Source organism: Cricetulus griseus (assembly GCF_003668045.3).
Source record: "Cricetulus griseus strain 17A/GY chromosome 1 unlocalized genomic scaffold, alternate assembly CriGri-PICRH-1.0 chr1_1, whole genome shotgun sequence".
Classification (NCBI taxonomy): domain Eukaryota; kingdom Metazoa; phylum Chordata; class Mammalia; order Rodentia; family Cricetidae; genus Cricetulus; species Cricetulus griseus.
This window is the reverse complement of record NW_023276807.1, coordinates 217397036-217412003: the sequence shown is the minus strand read 5'-3', so window position 1 is coordinate 217412003 and position 14968 is coordinate 217397036. Positions and strand designations below refer to the sequence as shown.

The 14968-nt window shown below is 44.3% G+C and overlaps 1 protein-coding gene across 2 annotated transcripts in view; it reads right to left on the bottom strand.

The window, feature by feature from the left end:
• Nucleotides 1–6636: 6636 nt before the first annotated feature.
• Nucleotides 6637–14968, bottom strand: part of Rnaseh2b (ribonuclease H2 subunit B) — a 61113-nt gene continuing 52781 nt past the window's right edge. For both annotated transcript variants that reach the window (XM_035452777.1, XM_027390370.2), the window contains one exon: nucleotides 6637–10482. In XM_035452777.1, the coding sequence (XP_035308668.1) occupies nucleotides 10450–10482 (33 nt within the window). In that variant the 3' untranslated portion in view covers nucleotides 6637–10449. The remainder of the gene's footprint in view (nucleotides 10483–14968) is intronic.

Genomic DNA, 14968 nt, shown 5'->3' with positions numbered 1-14968 from the left:
TTTCTCTCTGTCTCTGTCTCTGTCTCTCTCTGTGCGCGGGCGTGCATGCGCGCGCGCGCGCGCACACACACACACACACACACACACACACACACACGACATACCCATAAAACAAATAAAAATCAAAACAAATACAAAAACCAGGAAGAAAAAGAAAAAAAGCAACCCTCTCCCCCCCACACACTCACAACACACACACCATATGGTGTGGGCATGGACCTGCTCTGGAGTATGGTTGATGCCCAGTGAAACTCCACTGGAGAAAACTGATTTTTCTTCTTTGTCAGTGGATATCAGCACCACACTCCTTATCTTTGTAACTAAAACAGCAAATTTCATTGAGATTGCAAAGATATTTCTAGTAGTCCTTGTTTTAAACTCTTTCCTGAATATTTGTCCTAATTTATTTTCTCCTACTTTTATTTATGCTATGAACTTTTAGTATCAACTTTTTGCATTTCAAATATCCTGGTAGTGTCTTTTAATTGGTATTAGAGAAATACACCTAAAATTCCCATTCAAAACCTTGGTTCCTAAAGGAAATGCCTGCTATGCTGAGATGTGATGACAAATACTCAGTTTAACATACACTCAATCTGCCTTCATGGTGAGAGATCACCGAGAGCCAACCCAAGCTAGTTCAAATATAAAGGAACTGAAATAAGAAAAACATTCAGGAAAGGGAAATAGTAGATAAACCATCAAAGAGCAGATGAAAAGAGTAAAGAATATTTAACTGCATACATGATTTAAGGGTTTGCCAAAAAGTGTTTTTCTGTTGCCATGGAGACATGACTTTTATCACTGTAGATCTGGTAAGTGTGTGTGCTTTACTCTAGTGTGTGTCTGTGTGTACTTTTCTCTAAAGTGTGTATGTGTGTCTGTGTGTGTGTGTGCTTTTCTTTCGAGTGTATGTGCATGCATGAGTTTATGTGCACGTGAATGCACGTGTGTGTGTGTGTGTGTGTGTGTGTGTGTGTGTGTGTGTGTTCATGTGTGCTTGTTGCATAGCAGGGGTCTGGAGATCAGAAGGCATCTTGCAGTAGTTGGTTCTCTCCTTCTATCAAGTGGTTTCAAGGAATCCAACTCAAGTAGTCAGGCTTGCTGATTTTCACTAAGCTACCTTACTAGCCTGTTTCAAAAAAAAAGAAGGAAGGACGGAGGGTTAGGGAGGATTGAAGGAAAGAAAGAAAACCTAACCTTATATAAGAGATTTCCCACAGGTTAATTAATTTAATTGGGTGTGGCACTGTAATGAGATTACACGTGTGCACCGAGGAGGTTGTGGCAAGAGGACAGTTTTAGTGAGAATAAGTGAGGTGCTCATATCCAGGCTTCTGGATACACATCTGTGATTTTAGAGCCTGGATGCCAGAGTTAGCGCCAGGTGCTTGGTGATAGTACCACCTCTGAATACCTGCTTTGTCAGAATATCTTACCTGGCTTGCTTCTGTCTCAAAGAATGTTAAAGATAAAGTTTGTTACAGAATCTGCAAGGCGTGCAAGTAGACTGTGAAGGAACTTCTTGTGGCTTTTAAAGTCCTTGAGACAGTGCTATCTCAGATAGGCAGGCATGAGCTCTCCTATGAATTCTTGGCTCCAATTTTGTCTGGGTCTGACAAGAAAGGTTTTGTCTCATCATCAGCAAGTTTTACAACCTTGTCACCTTTGCTTTCCACAAGCAAGTTGGTGTGGAAGAGCTCTTGCTGCTCTGGTCCATACTTTGTCTCTACTGGTGTCAACGTGGATGTAGACCCAGCTCCTTACCTCCCGTGTTGTAGGCTGTTGCTATTGACATGGTCTGACTTCTGCAGCCAGATGTCTGTCCTTCCTTCCTCTTTTACGATGCTATCCTGTTTTGTGTAGCCACTGCTTCTGTTTGTTGTTTGTGTTTTTATTTTCTAGTTTTGTTGAAATAAAATTGAGAATTTTTTTTTAAAGACTTCCTCTCATTGTGAGTCATTTCAAGGTAGGAAAAAAGTAAAGACTTTCCAAGGCAAGAGAAACAGTGAGCTGGTCACACAGTCTGCTGGATACTTCCTAGCTCTGTGTAAGGAAGAATCGAGGACATAAAGACTTTAAACTTCTCATAGGAGTTGCTAGACAGCTAAAGGGGATGATGCTTAAAGTGCATGGTCATACAGACTTTGAAGATCTCCATGGAAGGCCTCACCCTCCCTGGGGAGCAGAAAGGGGATGAGATTAGGGGGTTGGTGGGGGGGTAGGGAAGGAGGGGAGAGAGAGGCAACTGGGATTGACATGTAAAACAAGATTGTTTCTAATTTGAATAAAAATGTATTTAAAAAGTGTGTGGTCATAAAGATACAGTAAAGTGTTAGAGAAGGTTTTCGGCATTGAAGGCATTGTCTTGCTTATCACTTGTGCCAACTCTTTTTTTTTTTTTTTCAGATTTGTTTTTTGTATTTGAATTAGAAACAAGATTGTTTTACATGTCAATCCCAGTTCCCTCTCCCTTTCTACCAACCCCCCCAACTAAAACCCTACCTATCACATATCCTTTCTGCTCCCCAGGGAGGGTGAGGCCTTCCATAGGGTGTCATCAGAGTCCATCGTATCCTTTGGGATAGGGCCTAGGCCCACCCCCGTGGGTCTTGGCTCAGGGAGTATTCCTGTATGTGGAATGGGCTCCCAAAGTCCACACCTATGCTAGGAATAAGTACTGAACTACCACAAGAGGTCCCTTAGATGTCCGAGGTCTCTGCACATCATTTTTCCATGGAGGAGTTTGGCCACAGGATCCTAAACAACGTTCACACAGTAGATAATTGGGAGCTGAGCTCATAGAGATGGATCACTAGTGGTGTGGTTTAAGCTTAGGGTGCCTGGCTTGGAGAAAACCTGGGGCCTTTAGATACATAGAGGAGAACTAGCTTGCCTTAAGAAATGACAGCATGGCTGGCTGTGTGTTAAGAACTTTATATATGCCAATATCACTGGGAGACAAATACATTATCAGTTCTTCAAACGAGGCTGTAATAGGTAAAACTTATTCAAGATGGCAGAGTCAGAATTAAAATCCTGGCCTCTCTGGGTGTGAGTATTGGATTCTTTCATTGACAACCATATAGAAGTGTGCAGGCCTATCTCATCTGAAATCCATGGCAGTCTTACCAGATACTACTGGTCTCTGTCCCCCTGATTGCTATGCCATCTTCAGGGTAATATTTTAAACCAAGACTTTTTAATAACCCATAGTACTGACTTAGTCCCCAGTCATGACTCTATCTCACAAAAATGAATCCACTCCTCTACTCATCCATGGTGACCGAATCCAGGCTGTGAGACTTGCGCTCAGAACAGCACTCTGAAAACCACACTCCAGGTGGGAAGTGTTCATTTATTGAAACATGAAGACAATAGTTCCAGGAAACTAGTCGTTGAAGGCCCAAGGAATCCATACCCAGACATCCCTTCTAAACAAAGATCCACATTAGGCATGGTGGCAGCTATCTTCACTCTCGGCTCTTTGAAGGCTGAGGCAAAGACTACCCTATAAAGCCTAGCTTGGGCTACTTGGCAAGTCTTGACCAAACAAAAGCAAGAACAACAACCACAAAATAGAACAAAGCAAGCAAGGAAACAAAAACTCATTGGTTCTTGTTCAATCTTGAAAAGAGGTTGGGTTTTGGCCATTCGTTGATGGCTCACTTGTGAAACTGGTACAGGAGCCTTATGTTTAGAAATAGCAAAATACTCTTCCCAAGAATCATTGCTGGGAAGTTCTTTTGTCTTCAGATTTTCTTGGTCTTATAACTCTGTTAGCAGAGAGAAGTGGGCACAATAGGAGCCTTCCTGAAACTTTGAGATAGCAGCATTTGTGTTGAGAGCACTAATTGAGAGTTGGGCAGCAAAGGGACTGGGTTGCATTAGGTCATTAGTCACCCTTGTCCCTGTTAAGAGTGGAAAGCAATGTGTGGGTTTAAAGGTGACACACCTTTCTTCACACTTGGGTAAAAGAAATTTCCTGGCTTGGAACCTGCCTTGCCTAGACCTGTCCAACGTCAAGGTCCCCAGACAGTTGCCAGCCTGCCAGACTGAGTACCTGTTGGCAAGTTAGCTAACTATTGTTCCAATCAAAACTGGAATTGGAGCTTTAAATGTGTGCTTAGGCTATAGCACCAGGCAGAGAAAATGTTAAAAGTATCCAGAGAGTGTATAATCCAAAAACTCAGGCTGTCTGCCTCCTGAATTCCTGTTGTTTCCAAAGCTGGGGGAACAGTAAGTAGACTGTACTACAGGCCAATGTGTGCCCTGACATAGGTGTCACTGCCCTCCCCAGTGAGTCCCATTCATTCCAGATAGGCCCACCTTCTCCATAGGGGATCCTGCCTACCCCTGTCAACTTTGTGTTGCCTTGTTTTGGACTTTACTGTTGTGTTGGGAGGCTAAATTTCCATCCATGTTGCCTGGCTCCAAGACGGCTTACATAGTCTTACTTCACTCAATTGTCACTGCCAAGCTGCCAAGCACACAGTCCATTCCCAGAGCAGCCATGCTGGGTGCTACATAGCAGAGAGATCACAGCTCTGTCAATTAGTCCTTGACGATCTATCTCACACTCCACTGTTTTGTTCAGAGAACTGTGAGAAGACAGTGAACAGAGGGAAGAGAGCTTCACCTGTTGAATAAATTAACTCCACACCACGAGAATGCCGAGTGTGCATTGCCAGGGTAGCACAGACAACATGGACGTTGAGCCCTTGTTAAAATGCCCCTTTCTGAGTAGGTGTGCTCTGCATGGCTTTGAGGTCACCTGCTTGTGCTAGTTACCCCAATCTTCCTAAGCTGTTGACACAAGTGTGCCTGCCCGCCCTACTGGCTGTGAGCTAGGAAACCAGAAACCTTCAAGAATTGTTTTGAAAATCAAAGGACTGGAGATCTATCTTAGTAAGCAAGGGCTTTATGTGCAAGCCTCGGGACCTGAGTTCAGAATCCCAGCAGAAAAGCCACATGTGGCAGTGTGTGGTGTAACCCAGTGCTGGAGGTGAGAGATGGATCCATTCCAAGGGCTCACCAGATACCTAGGTGAGCCCAAAGGTTGAACTCTAAGTAAAGGGAGATGTTCTGCCTAAACAAACAAACAAACAAACAAACAAACAAAAAACTAAAGCAGAGAAAGGATTGAGGGCAATATTACAATGTTGACCACTGACCTTCACTTGTGCCTGAGTGGGTGAGTGCACACACCAGTGTTCCAGGCATGTGCACACACACACATATTACAAATAAACTTGTGCTGTTGGAAGTGTGGATCTTGTGAAGTCTGTCAGAAGTGGGTGTGGAGGAGGGAAGAGAGAATAGAGGTAGTGTGAGGGGATGCATGGGAACACCCCCCTACATAATTGAAGCATGGCTAGGCCTGGGGTCTCAGCTATGATTTCTTGAAGTTTCACAAACGGCTATATGACCACTATTGAAGCACAGATTCTGTTCCTTACTCAGCTGTCACTCTCTGTGACCAAAGTGGACAACCATAGGAACAGATGGTGGGGAAGGTGGTGACAGCAGCCCACTGTAGTCTTTATACCCAAGTTGCTGGCTCATGTCTCCCTACAGTCACTCCTGGTACAGGAGCTCCATCTTTATGAGAAAAACCTTCTGATGGGCTTGGCTGTGTGGGGTTCCCAGAACTACTTTTAGTTTGCTTTTCTCAGAAGCATGAGTTCTTATGTAAGTCAATAGAACACAGTTGTAAACTGTAATAGCTCTGGATCTTCTGAGTGTCCCACTGGGTGGACATGGCCCTGGCTCTCTCAGTCCTTTCCATTTTATTTTCAGACTGGATGTCACATATAGGCAAGGTTTTAGGGCTACATGGGTATAGAGGGTCACCAAGATATTCTCATGACTATCTGCTGTAACAACTCAAAGGATTTGTTCCTTTAGAGGTATAGATTTATTCCATGGTGTGCTGGATGCAAGTCCCAACCAGGGGACAGATATAGGCAGAGTTTGGGGCAGTTTCAGAAGTTTAGCCCATTATCATTATGGTGAGAAACATGGAGACACACAAGCAGACATGGTATTGGAAAAGTAGCTGAGAGCTACATACTGATCTGCAGACGAGAGAGAGAGAGAGAGAGAGAGAGAGAGAGAGAGAGAGAGAGAGAGAGACAGAGAGAGAGACAGAGAGAGAGACAGAGAGAGAGACAGAGAGACAGAGAGAGACAGAGACAGAGAGACAGAGAGAGAGACAGACACAGAGAGAGACAGAGACAGAGACAGAGACAGAGACAGAGAGACTGGGCTTTACATGGACTTTTGAATCCTCAAAGCCCAATCAGTGACACACTTCGTCCAACAAGGCCTTCCAATCCTATCAAAGAATTCTACTGCCTGGCAACTAAGCATTCAAATACATGAGTCTATGCAGGCCATTGCCATTTAAACCACCACACTTATGTTCCCAAGTCCACAACCCAACAATGCTGCAACAATTAGTGACCACCACTGTAAGGCCTATAACTGCTGTGTCAATCTGTAGTTCTGGGTTAGTCTCTCTCTGGAGCACTAGCTCAGCTGAGTCACCTAGTCCATTTTAGTTAGGGTTTCTATTGCTGTGAGAGACAACATGACCACGTCAAATCTTATAAAGGAAAACATTTAATGGGCTGGCTTACAGTTCAGAGATTTAGTGCATTATCATCATGGCAGGACTTGGTGGAGTGCAGGCAGACATGGTGCTGGAGCTTAGAATCCTGCATGTTGATCAGCAGGCAACAGGAAGTGAACTGTGACACTGGCTGTGGCTTCAGCATATGAGATCCCAAAGCCCACCTCCACAGGGACACACTTCCTCCAAGATCACACCTACTCCAACAAGGCCACACCTCTAAATAGTGCCACTCCCTCTGGGGGCCATTTTCTTTCAAACCACCACATAGTCTAATGAACCAAATGCTTTACCTCTCCCAGTGCAGCTTGGTTTCTTGAGAGCCTGATTTCCCATAACATCAGTGATATTGAAGTTTCACACATTTTCTGTAGTGTAACAAATCCTACAAACTATGAGATCAAGTGCAATAGGATTACGCACTTTTATTTGCTTCCAGAAGTGATCCAGATTACTTCAAAATCACTCACGGTGTAGAAACTATGCCTCCTGACTCACCCCCATGAATCTCCTTGGAGCAAGCCAGAAGAAGCACTGGGAGCAGAGACCCTAAAGCTATTTCGTTACTATCTGCTGGGATAGTAACTGCTGACAGAAAAGGTGAGCACTACTTCCTGGGCTCTCCTGGGCTGGTTGTGTTTCTCTACTATGTTTTGTAGACAGGAGCAGTGGCTCTCAGCCTAACTGTGACATGAGCGGAGACAGCTAAGATTCCTTCTAAAGCTCTGAGAAAATCTCAGCACAAAATTAATCCCAGCCTCCACCTGCATGTTGACACAAACTAAGCCAATGCTACATTCTTGACTGAGGAAGAGGGCCAAGGAATCACACCCAGGGCCTCTGGAGACTGTTAAAGGTGCAGGGCTAGAAGGCCAGCTATTTGGTTTCTGATAGCATTTGTTAGGTACACACTTGAGTGGGAAGCACAAAACATTAAGTATGTGTCACATGGTTCTCCAAGTAACTTACTAAATGAGACACGACTCAAAATAAAAATTCTGAGAGAGACATTTCCAGGAACCAAAGCCATGAGCAAACCAACAGAAATTTTCAGCTGTTTTGATATGAGTTATATGTGTTTATGTAGAACATTTCCAAAAGAGGGGGAAAGTAAGAGAGGGAGAAATACTACTTAGTTGTTCGATATAAAAAAAATAAAATTTCTCTCTAATCATTTTCCTTCCAATTTATACTCCCCCTGCTCAATTACTTCTATTAAATGTGTTACATGGGCTGGGGAATTGGCTCTGTGAGAGAAGTGCTAGCCACTCAAGCCTCAGGACCTGAGTGTGGATTCCCAGAATCCCTGTAAAAGCTGGACACAGCAGGCAAATAAATGGGAAACAGGAGACAGAAGGTTGGAGCCAGTTAGTTTGGCCTACATAGCAATGGACATGACTCAGACTTGGTAAAAAGGTGAGAACAAGCACTGAAAGCTGTCCTCTGGCTCCCACACATGCACCAGGATTCACACCTGCAAAAGAGTATGCACACAGACACGCACACATAGACTCACCCCCGTGCGCACACACACACACACACACACACACACACACACACACACACACACACACACGCACAGACACACACCACCACTACAAGAAGTCCTAGAGTGAAGCTGAATCTTTGCTCATGTAGATCATTCTCCCTAAATCGATGTTGCTAACAGTGGGTGTTGCTGGGAAGCAAAGGGAATGCGGTGTCCACTTCTGAAGCCATTTCTACATGGACCTCTAGAAGCTGGACCCATTCATAGTCTCAGCCACAGGGCTCTCTGCCTCCCACACTGCAGCTCTGAGCATGACTGTTTCCTGGAAGTCCTCCGCAGTTTGGCAGAGTGGGAGGAGTCTTTACTTGTCCCCTCTGACTCATCCTCTGATGTGCAACAGGTGCATAGCCAGCACCATGGGGTGTCACCATCGCCCTCGGGCAAGTGGGCCATGCAACCAAGGAGCCACCTCTCTCCTGGTGGCAGTGAGTGTGGAGGGGAAGAGCCAGCTTATGGTGTCAAGCTCCAGATCGGCTGATCAAATCCAGTTTATCCATTAGGTTTTTCTGAAGGATAACAAGATAGGATTTGGTTCTTAGATAAAGTGCTGGTGTGAACTGCCTGGAAATCAACTGTGCAAACAGCAACTCTAGAGCTGCTAGCTAAAAGATGACAGCAGCTTGATGCTGATGACTAAGACAAGGACCTGTATAGGAAGAAGACTTTAGTCAGCCAGGGTCCTGGGTGGCAACAGTAGGGGGTGGGGACTACTCTTGCTCTAGCTACCCATTTGTGGGAATGCACATGAATTTCTTGTATAAAAACATTAAATAGGGTCATTGTGAAGCGCCAGGTCTTTAAAGTTCAGAAACCAGTGGGGTGTGAACTCGTGGCACAGCCATGAATGGATTTCTAGGGATGTCTTTTGCATCATCAGTACCCAGTGATAGGTGAGAGAATAAGAAAGTGAGAGGGAGAAGGCTACAGAGGCAGAGGGTAAGAAGTATGGTTGGTAGGTAGAGCTTGTGGTAGAAACAATCACGACAGGCTACTTACCATCTGGGCCAGCATCACACTTCTGGGATCATGGGGACTACCTGGAAGGCTCCCATGATAAGTCTTGGGAGGAAAGAGAGAACAGTAGGGCCTGCCTGAGCTGAGGGCTTGATGGGAATCACTTGCTTAAGGACACAAAGCTGACTACAGCACCACACTATTGGTGGCGGGTGCCTTGAGCTACACCCCCAGCCTTTCACGTTGACTTTGTAGAGTTGGATTTGGAGAGGCAGATTCACTTCTCAGTCACGGAGGCACTGACAGCCTCTTAGGGTTCAGGGTCATTTCTATGTTGGGAAGAAGGCAAACAGAAATGAGACTGCTGGAGAATGAGAATCAACTTGGCTGAGGGAGTCAGAACTCAGAATTATTCCCTGAAGAGGTTGGGGTGGGGAGCAGTGCTGTGAGAACAAGGGAGGCCAGCTGAGCCGCAGCCAGTCAGCCCTGCTGTATGCCCAGTGGAAGAGTCATTTGAACTTCAGACATTACTGCCCCAAACCAGAATTCTCCACTGAACTTTTTGTGACAGTCATTTCCAACTCTCTCTGTCTCTCTGTCTGTCTCTCTGTCTGTCTCTCTGTCTGTCTCTCTGTCTCTCTGTCTGTCTCTCTGTCTCTCTCTCTCTCTCTGTCTCTCTCTCTCTCTCTCCCCCCGCCTCTCTCCCTTTCTTTCCTGGTTCTAACAATAACACTCACACTGGACAAATCTTTGAAAAAGAAGCCATGATTATAACTCTAAGAAATTGTAAAATGCACATATGTGAGCATCATTATTGCATTAGAAGCTGCCAAGCTGGTAAGAAGTAAAGAAGTATTTAAAAGGTCGAAACTTGGTTCGCCAGAGTCTGTAGTGTGAACACATGTGCTTATATCAACCACGCAGGTGCTCTCAAAAGTGGGAAGTCAGCCAAGCCAGGCAGGAGGAATAACTTTTCACAGGAAGCCTCCTCTGGACATTTTGAAATCTCAGGCACTAGCCTGGGAAGATATGAACTCTTCTGCCGACTGCGCTGGGGTGGAGGGTGAGGTAGTGGCCCTCCTCAGATCCACACTCTGGGGTAGCTTGAACTCCAGCATAGAACACCTTGCCGAGATGTCCCAGGAGAAATGGCCGTGGCTGATCTAAGGAACACTGCATTCACCACTGGTCCCTGCACAGACACCTCGGGTGCCTGGTGGTTTTCCTGAAGGTGCAGTAAACATCTTAGCTCTTTGTAGCATCTGAAGTTGCACAGGAAGCAGCTAAGGCTTGCACAGGGCTGTATCACTTGTCATTTGCCCCCTTTTCGTCTTTGTGTTGGCATCTAGAGAGGAGAAGAAGAGGGTCACCTGAAAACCCAAACATCATTAACAGAACAGAAAAGCTTGGCTGGGAGCTTGGATACTGAGAAGTAACAGTGGTGTTTCCTTGGAGATCCCCCCCTCCCAGCTTGACCATCTCATCTTGAGATAAAGCCAGTCAGCTATGAAGATATTCTCCCTCCAGTGTCAACTACAAATGAATTTCTAAAACACAATACAATATTCCTATCACTAGTGGAATTGATACCACCACTGTGGGAAAAGAAGAGGAAACACAAGAAATGCAGGCAAACATGACTCTAAAATGAGTAATTCCTAAGTGATTTCAGCTTTGCTTTTCTTACTCCCTTTTCCCTTTAAAAAAATATTTTTCAAGTATGAGCCTTACATACACCTGGCTGTCTAGCAAAATAGATAGGCATAGACTTGCAGGGAGAAGTAGCAGTCACTAATATACCTAAAGAATGTAACTGTGCATGTGTAACAGCTGTAAACTGGCATCTCACTGAGTGGAAGACTACCAAGAATTTATTTCGAAGCTATGTTACACATGGCCGTGTAACATAAAGGTAGCAAGGCTTTCCTTCACTTCTCCCCTCTCCAGAACTCTGTTCTGTCCCCACTTGGCTATTTCCATAGTCCCCCACCACCTGATAGGCTGTTTGCCTGCCCACCCTGAAATGGAAACTTCCCCGGGGCATTTTTTTTTTTTGTCTGCCACACTGTCTGCTTCGTATTTGGTACCCAGAACCATGTTTGACACACAGTAGGTACTCAAACATGTCCTTAAGGAGTAATAGAATCTAAGTTTGTTCCTTAGTTAACTTTGTAAAAACTTTCAACACTCTTGATTTTATATGTCTATGAAGAGCTCTGATTCTTAATGCCTTCTGCCCTTTCCTTTTGATTAACAAATTAACACTTCTTAACAAAGTACAGTAAATCCTAGAAAGCTGACAGTACATCTGTTACACGAAACTTTATAGTCCAGCTTGGGGCTGCTGAGGAAAAACTGACCTGTAGAACTTATTAAGGACAAAGCTAGAAGATAAAGCAGAATATGTTCACTTTTTCATTTCTTATTTTCTATTATTAAAAATTTGTAACTTCATTATTTAAAAAAAGCTACTTTAGGATAAATGGCTATTGTGTAGCTATTCCTCTGAACTGAAACAAGTCTGTTGCATGATATCTTGTCTGTGTTCTGACCAATAAAGCATGCCTGGAGATCAGAGGGCAGAGACAGTTAACCACAGAGCCAGGCAGTGGTGGCACACATCTTTGATCCCAGCACATGGGAGGCTCATGCCTTTAATCCCAGTAACAGGGAGGTGCTGACAGGAATATAAGTCGGTTGGAGACAGGATCTCCCACTCAGTTTGAGGACTCATAGAGGTAAGAACTCTCTAGTGGCTGCTGTGCTGCTACTCTGATCTTTCAGTTTTCACCCTCGATATCTGACTCTGGGTTTCTATTATTAAGACTAATTAGGATCTCCCTTCACACGTTTTTCTGGAGGAGAGTTTAAAAAGACTCAGGAAGCAAACAAAACTCACAAATCTCAGGAAGTCCCTAAAATTTAGAAGATTCACAAGGCAACGGGAAAAGTTACAGAAACTATTGCTATAGTTGCTACTGCTGGGGTGAAGGACCTGCATTTTTCCAGGGAGCTCCAGAATGCAGCTGTTTTGAGTGGTCACTCATGTTGGGTGGGCTGTTTCATGATGTAGCTGCCTTCGAGTCATCCGTGGTCCTGTAAGGACTCCCCCACTCACAGTTCTGTAAGTAAGCCCTAAAACTCACTGCTTTACAAGGCTATCCATGAGTAGAGTCATCTTTAGCTTGTTGGTGGAGCCCTGTCTAGTGTGAATTGCTAGTATCTCCTCAGAGAAAGCCACGCAACAATGGCTGTGCTGGATTGTTTTATTTATTTATGTTTTCCTGTCAGCTTACCACATGCTGGGGCTATCTGGGAAGAAGCAACTTCAATTTTCTCTTCAGAGTGGTCAGTAGGCAAGTCTGTGGGAATTTTTTTGATTAATGGTTGATGTGGGAAAACCCAGCCCACTGAGGCTTGTGCTACCCCTGGGAAAGTGGTCCTGGGGTGTATAAGGAAGCAGGCTGAGTAAGCCACAGAGTGAAAGCCAGTAAGCACTTGTGGTCTTTATTTCTGTTACAGCCTTGAGTTCCTGCCCTGACTTCTTTTTAGGATGGACTAGAAGCTGTAAGATGAAATAAACTTTCCTCAAGTTGCTCTTGGTCCTGCTGTTCATCGAAGTAATAGAAAATGAGTGGCACAGTGGCTATAAGCTTTTCAGAGAATGGTGTAAGAACCTTAAGGAAGCCAGAAGAAAAAGCTTGCATTTCCAAAAAGGAAGAATGTAAGTCCTGCTACAGACAGTCTGTATCGCCTCACTTTGGGCACCTGTAAAACAGGGGCAGTATCTCTCTTTGGATGGTTGTAAAGATTAATTTGAAAAATAGTGTGTAATTGCTATGGAAACTGTAGAGTCCTACTACACATAGCTAGGAAACCTTTGGTCCAGTCTGATACCCCAAAGAGTACATAAATCTGAGGAGTGTGTAAATCTCAGTACATAAGAAGGTATAAAAATGGAATCCTTCCAATGATTCAGACAAATCAGGTCTTGCAAGCGTTTGAGGGAATGTCCTTCTGCTGTGTCCCCAGAGCTGCACGTTGCTTTCAGAAAAGGTTTTGTAGCAGGGTATGCTCACAATGTGTTTTTAGGTTAGTGCTGGGGGAAGGAAGGTTTGGGGAAAAACATGGTATAAGATGTCTAGTCAAGCTGGGCCATCTTTACAAATAGAGGAAGACAGTCAATCCCTAAGCTGTAAGAAGGGGCTATCTTTTGTGCTGGGTGAGCAGACACTATCTGAGATACAGCAGCAGCCTGGGGAAGGGATGTTGGGTGGGGTGGAGAGTCTGGAGTCAGAGGCACTAAGGTCACATTCTGCTGTTATTTATTAGCTGTGTGACCTTGGGCAAACAAGGTGACCCTGCCCCTTCAACTGTAAAATGGAAGAAATGATGGTGATTCCCAGGATGCACTGCAGCAAACTGCACAACAGAGGTTGATGGAAAAGAACAGTTCCCCTGGACATTAGCCTTTTACCTATGGAGAATTGCCTGTGAGTTTAGGGCCATAATGTAAACCTCAAAAGATGAATGAATCTCATGGCACACACCTATAATCCCGGCACCCAGAAAGTGGAGGCAGAGGAATGAGGAGTTCAAGGCTAGCCTTGGCTACGTGGTCAGTTTGAGGACAACCTGGGCAACAAAAGACCCTGTCTCAAACAGCAAAGACAAGTAAGAAGATGAAAGAGCTGGGGGAAATTTGATTTGTGATAAGACTGGACATAAAAGGAAAGAGTCTTGGCTAGCTACCAAGTACCACTCCTTTAACAGTCTCTCGTTGATGTGCTGAACATCTCACTACTGTATACATTCTGCCTAGGACCATGCAGTGCACAGATCCTGCTCCTGAGAGAGGGCCTCCACAGGGCAAAGCAGTGAGCATCATTAAGGCAAGACAGAAGAATAGGAAACAGCAACCCAAATGAGAAAGGAAAACAGCCATAGCTCTCTGGATCCTGTTTGAGCCTCTCATGGGCTGCAAGTCAAGAATTTAACACGGCTAGCCAAAACCCAACAAAAAACACATGAAGACTACCTACACAGAGGCCCACACAGAGTCCCATTTCTGAGGGATTTTTCAAACAAGAATGTTAATGCGACCAACACACCATGGCTAAGGTCTTTGCACTCTGATGGTATTTGTAAAGTGTTAAGTTCTTACAGGTGTAAAAACGTTCATGAATAAAAATCACCAACCACATTTACAAACAAAAGAGGCACCGGGGCTTCTCTGTGACCCAAACATAGTAAGAGTTCCTGTGACTTTTCTTGGATGTTTTTATTTTCACAGTACTAACTTCAGTAAACCTGTACAATGTACCCCCAAAACATACAGTTTATGAGTTTGATTCCCAGCACCCACACAAAAACCTGGGTGTGGTGACCAATCGATCTTAAAGTCTTCTTCCCCAAATGAAAGACATTTCTAAGTTAAAAACTGAACATAACAAAACATTCTACTTAATCTTTTGAAACATATAGATTACATCATTTGGTCAATGCAACTCAAGACATCACACACACACACACACACACACACACACACACACACACACACACATTACTGTGATCCTTAAGTAGTCTTTCTTGCTGTCAACACCTACGTTTAAATGTAAGCACATCTGTATTTTCCTTAACAACTAACTTATTCTGCAACTCTTTTCATCAGTCCACATTTCTTTTTTTTAACTTTTCAAGGAAATTTTATTACCATGATTGTTTTATTTTTTAAATTAGAAACAAGCTTGTTTTACATGTCAATCCCAGTTCCCTCTCCCTCCCTTCCTCCTCTGCACCCCACTAATCCCCTATCGCATCCCCTTTCTGCT